Source organism: Streptopelia decaocto (genome assembly GCF_964273445.1).
Source record: "Streptopelia decaocto genome assembly, chromosome: 14".
Lineage (NCBI taxonomy): Eukaryota > Metazoa > Chordata > Aves > Columbiformes > Columbidae > Streptopelia > Streptopelia decaocto.
In genome coordinates, this window is record NC_138669.1 from 13636479 (window position 1) to 13642422 (window position 5944).

General features: G+C 45.3%; 1 protein-coding gene across 1 annotated transcript; it reads right to left on the reverse strand.

The window, feature by feature from the left end:
- Window positions 1-864: 864 nt before the first annotated feature.
- GDF5 (growth differentiation factor 5) lies at window positions 865-3933 on the reverse strand (the record flags this gene model as incomplete). The annotated part of the gene is made up of 2 exons (XM_082065268.1): window positions 865-1733; window positions 3303-3933. 2 exons carry the CDS (start codon window positions 3931-3933, stop codon window positions 865-867), a joined length of 1500 nt encoding a protein of 499 aa, XP_081921394.1.
- Between the last annotated feature and the right edge of the window lie 2011 nt (window positions 3934-5944).

A 5944-nucleotide genomic window follows, 5' to 3' on the forward strand; every position in this document is an offset into this window, starting at 1 on the left:
CTTGTATTTATTGTACAAAAACACTAAAACAATTTCTTAATAGCATTATAATTATGCAGAGCTAGACACAATGTAGCACTGTGTCAATAATTTATTACATCTTATGCCTTAATTGAACACTTTTACTATGAGCATTTGAGAACAACTTGGACCTTATACAGAGTAATATATCTTGCTACATAATAATGGAAAGGTGGGTACTTAAGAAAGATATGTAGCTTGGAGGAAAACATACATGGAAGCAAATACCTCCTGCATCACCTATCTCCACATAAAACTTAAAACTAAATCAACATATTATATTTCATGACTCTTTATATATATATATATATATATATATGCATAGTTTCAAGAGCTAATCAGAAAGAAATCATATGACAGTGTAACTATTTACACCCAGGTGGGAGCACACCAGAACACAACCTTCTCTCGTGGACATCAGGAGTCTTTTCTTACATTTCTCAATGAACACAGCACATGGGACTCTGACATAAGTTCGGTCTCAAGAATATCATTCAAAGGATGAGATGGGTCATGTTCACGGCTCACTGATCCCATCTTTACCCGCTGCCTTGAGGCTAAAAACAGAGGTATGGAAGTGTGACCTTCTCCGTCATGAACTTTAGTCAGAGGCAGTCTCGTGTCGCCCACGCAGGGCCTTGTATCAGACTGCATGACAGCATCCAAACACTACGGAAATACGCCCATGGTGGAGAGACAACCAGAAGCACGGGATTTATCGCTGCATCCTTGTAAACATGTGCACCCTACAGGTAAGAAATCTGGTTAAGCTGGTTTGAGGAGAGCTCATGCTCAATGTGTCATATTACCTTTCATAACATATTCATGTGGGCAAGTGTTCTGCTACCTACAACCACACGACTCCACCACCATGTCCTCGTACTGCTTGTAGACCACGTTGTTTGCAGAGTCAATGAAAAGAATGCTGATCGGACTCAGCCTGGTTGGGACACAGCAAGTCGGGGGTGTCGATTCTGGGTCCATCGAGTTCATTAAAGTCTGGATAACTGCGTGATTGGTGGGCTCCAGGTGGGATCGAAGCGGGAATTCACAAAGCCCTTCGCAGTGATACGCTTCGTACTCCAGAGGGGCTATTATCCAGTCATCCCAGCCCATATCCTTAAAATTCACATGGAGGGCTTTTCTGCTACACCTCGCCTTCAGGTTCTTAGTGGGCCTCTTCCCTTGCCGTGTTGCTAGAGGAGCTCTTCTCTTCCGCCTCTGATTGAATAAGTACTCATAAACAGTTTTGTCGTCTTGGCCAGACCTAGCTTTGATCTCATTGAAGAATAAGTCTCTCTTTTTCGTTCTCCCGAATACCAAGAAGAGAGCCTTTTCATTGACCTGTCTGCCCGTTCGGTTAAATCCCACACTCCTGAGATCCACAGCTCTCCCCCTGTCGAAAGTTTCCAGTTCAAAGCACAAGTTAACCAAGTTTTTAAAGTTCCTGAAAAGCTTCCAGATGTCAAACACTTCCCACTTTGGTGTATCTGTGATAGTGACAGTACGAGAGTCCAGGAGCGTTGCTGCTTGTCTGCTTGTAGAGCAACTAAATAATTTCACTTGGGACGTTTTTCCAGAAGAATGAGACTTCCAGGTATCCGAAGGCTTCTTCCTCAATATTCGAAGCTCTGCTCCCAGCAAACCGTCTTTTTCTAATGCGCTGATGTCAAAAATATATTTTTGTTTTCTTACAGTTGGGGCTCTCTCATCTAAAAAAAAGCACACGTGTTTTCAAATGTGTATCAAGCACAGATCAATATCAGTTATTCAGTTCTTAATGGTTTCCCTAAGGTTCCTCTTAAGCCTAGAAGTTTCCTTAATTAGCCCAGCAAACAGAAAGGGATCAGCTCTGTTCAGGGACCCAGAAGAACTCAGTGACTCAACGGGGAAATGAGTTTCTGAGTTTGCCCTGTAGAAATCTCATTTCTTTCACTGGTGAGGATTTTCTAGCTTCAAAGTAGCAATTAGCCAATTGAGAACTAGTCCTTTTCCAGGGCTGAGCACTCACAGGGCCTATTCACCACTTACATCCTACTTCAATTACTGAAACAGAGCGGCAGTGGTGCCCAGGCCTCACGCTGGCTCCAAACATGAGCAAACCTGCCCTTAGACGATACAATAGTGAATTAGTCCTTTAAAACCACATCCCCCAGGAACTGCCAGACACAAGGATAATTGCCTTATTAACTTAACTCCGCATGATTCACAGCTTTTTCAAATTGGGCAGAAAAACACACCTCTCTTTAACCTGACGTTCCGTGTGCGTGGTTAAGCTCATGAGCAGCACTATGAAGGAATATGGCTGAGCCAAGGTTCGTTACATCAACAACACCTTCCATTGGCGAGCTGAGGACCTGAACACAGCACTTGTGAGCACTGCACCGGCCCTTCCCAGGAGCCACACTATTAAATGACAAACAAACCCAGTCCTGCCTGAGTCTTCCATCACTTTATCAGCTGTAGCCTGTGTCGCTTCCTTGAGCACAGGGCAAAACTTATACTAACGTCACTGGAAGCAACACGGGGCTCCCCCGCCAGAGCAGTAACGTGAACACCATTCTTTGGGAGCCTGGCTAGTTCTTGTGTGAAAGCAGACACTGGTTCAAATTTCCAAAAAGGTTTGGAAGCAGAATGGTGAAACTGCCAGTTCTGGAGTCCCAGAAGTTATTTGCTCTGGTTAGTCTGCGCTTAGCTGTGGCTTCTGTGGATAGAAGGTTGGTGGTACCTGAAAGCGAGAGCTCGGACCTGGTACCGATACACCCGCCCTACGCTACAATGACTCCTGGGTGCACACTGTAGCTCCTCACAGCTCTGCCTTGAGCACATCAGGCTGACCCTTTGATACTGAAACTGGTGGGTGTTTAATGGAATAGTCCTGTTCTTAGCATCTCATGCATTTTTAGACATACTTGACAACAAAATCTAATGTTAGCTGTTTCCAGGAGCTCGTTATGGAAAGGAAACAATGCAAGAATTGAAGAGGTTTTTAAACACCTAAGCATGCAAAGACTGATTCATTTTCAACAATATGCATCTAAAATATTTTCTAAATGTTTTGTTTGGCTGCCACACAACCATCTCATTCTGCCTCTGAAGGATTTTTCCAAGATAAGGCAGGAGGACAAAATCTGCAGCAAAGTTGTAAGATTTCATTTACATTAAAATGATCTATTTGACTTTAATGAAGTAGGATTATTTTCTAAGAGTCTCTACATGTACAAACACACTCAGACATCTCTCTCTGTCCACACACACTCCACCATGAGCTCCTTTCTTACCTTGTCCTTTGTCTATAAAGCTGGTTATTGTATTGGCAAGTCCAGCCTCCAGTTTTACACTTCCATTAACACCTTTTCTTTCTGCATCTGAGAGCGTCCTGTACAAAGAGAGCATGTATTCATGTGGCGTTATAGGGGGGTGTCGGAAAGTTTCCTTAGTTTCCCTCTGCGTTACAGGCTCTTTAGTCTTTTTGGTTTTGAAAGAATCAGCGTCAGTGCCGCTTGTGCCAGTTTTTTTCAAAGCCACCTTGCTGCTAAGATTCTGAAGCTTTGGAGTCACTGTCCTCACCGCAGAAGCTCTGCTGGGCTGTCCTACCTTGCCCTCCGCGGCTGCTGTTCTCGGGAGAACCTTCTTTGATTCATCGCTCTTGGCCAGCAGAGCTCCAGCCTGCACAGAACTGCTTTTAGTCCTGGCCTTTGAGGTCCCAGTACTATATCCATGGCTTGCAGTCCTCAGTGTACCTGCCCGTGCTGAGGGACTCCTCTCCTTTCCTTCTGCTTTCAAAAAACCCAGTTTAGATCCTGGGTTACTCTGGCCTGCTTCAGGATTACTCAGCGCTCCAGGAACTAGATCCAGAGGCAGCCAAGTCAAATGCCAAAGCAGTAAAGTGAGAAAATGCAGGATTTTCATCCTCTGGTCTTCCTCTGAATGCCACTAAAGAAAAAATCAGAAAAGGTTCCTCCAGTTTGGCAGAAGAAAACATGAAAGAAATTAAAAACCAAAGTCAGCAAAAATGCTTTTCGTTGGAGATTAAACCATTTCAAATCTTGTTGTTCAATACTTGTATCCAGTCCCATAGTGGAAACGCTCATGTACTCAGATACGGTCTCCCCTGGCTTCAGTCAGCAGCTATAAAGAACTTGTTCTTGAAAAGAGAAAGTTTACCACCTCGTTTTCTTCTGTAAAACTGACTGAAAACTTGAAGGAGTCCTGTTTAAATCCAAGGGCTTTTTTTTTTCCAAGAAGGAAGAATGGCGTAATGCTGCCTCTGTGTTAAAAGGTTTTTTTAAAGTTTTGAATCCTTTCCAGTGAAAATATTTCACACACAGAGACCTGCAGGTGCTCAGAAATCTTTTACAAACCTGAACTCAGGAATTGGAAACGGAATTCCAACAAACCTATTTAATTACTCTCTGATGTCATGCTGTCTAAACTAATTTAACTGCGATATATTTCTTTAAAAAAATCTTCTTTACCCTTTTCATTAGCATGAGTCATACTCTGCCTCATGTGAAACAGCTCCACGGGCTCAAAACTCCAGAGGATGCCTTTTCAAGTGGCAATACGACCTCTACCTCAGCCTTCGACAAACGGCACGGCTGAGCGAGACAAACTGCAACATCAACAACTGAGACCTGTCACACAGTCCGCTGGGCACATACATTAAAATAACTCAGTATAATTCTTTAGCGCTTTTTCCAGAGGACTGTGACAGCGGCTTCACTTTGTCCCTGGGTGACTGAAGGGCTAAGCTGGTAGCGCAGACGCTTAACAGAGGTGAAGTTTGATTTTTCACAAAGCAGCGCGGCCGTGCCCGCGGTCGGTGTGCTTGGGTGTATTTATTGCTGTGCTTTGCAGCAATAGTGGCGCGGCAGCCCCGCGGGGTGCCCGGAGCGCGGGGCAGCACTGCACCCTGCAGGCAGCCTGCGCCCCAAAACCCGCAACGCCGGCCTTTCCCTTAAAACCAGACGCAAAACTCTCAAGAGCCGCCTACCCCACTGCTGCAAGAAGGCTGGTGGTTAGAAGGCAGCGTTACTCACGCGTCAGGGCTACCCTGCTGCTCTCAGCCACACAAAGGAGAGTGTGGAGCAAGCGTGGCCTTCGCAAGCTGCAAAAACGGAACTGTTGTTGTTCTAAAGGAGCCTTCGGGAAATGAGGCACTGGGCTGGATTCAACGGGGATTAATGGGACCCTTCTCTCATCTTGCACTGACGCTAAACCCAGCCTGCCTTCCTCATTGTTTTCATTTCTGGGGGAAGAAGAAAGGGAAAAGATACACCACTTTTTAGCCTGATTTGTGCATGCTGTAACATTTTCCACCCTGACTAGTATTAATATCAGAAACACCAAACCACTTTCATAAATAACAACCTTTCTAGATGAGGAGCCCTGTATTCTATACCTTGTTTTGATGGAGGAACAGAAGAGTTCAGTGATTTCACAGACGTCACAAACAAGGTGGATGCAAAAACCCACCCTCCTGACTTTGACCTAATGGCCCTTCATCTGATATCAGTTGTAGCTTTGATATTCCTCATAAAACTAAAGCAGCTTTTCACCGAGTTTCTTCTGACAAAACCATTCCCCTGCAGTCAGTCGCTGCCGTGCCCATGGCCTTCCCAACCTCACCGTCCTTCTATCCTTCCCAACCTCACCGTCCTTCTGTCCTTCCCAACCTCACCGTCCTTCTGTCCTTCCCAACCTCACCATCCTTCTGTCCTTCCCAACCTCACCGTCCTTCTGTCCTTCCCAACCTCACCGTCCTTCTATCCTTCCCAACCTCACCGTCCTTCTATCCTTCCCAACCTCACCGTCCTTCTGTCCTTCCCAACCTCACCGTCCTTCTGTCCTTCCCAACCTCACCATCCTTCTGTCCTTCCCAACCTCACCGTCCTTCTGTCCTTCCCAACCTCACCGTCCT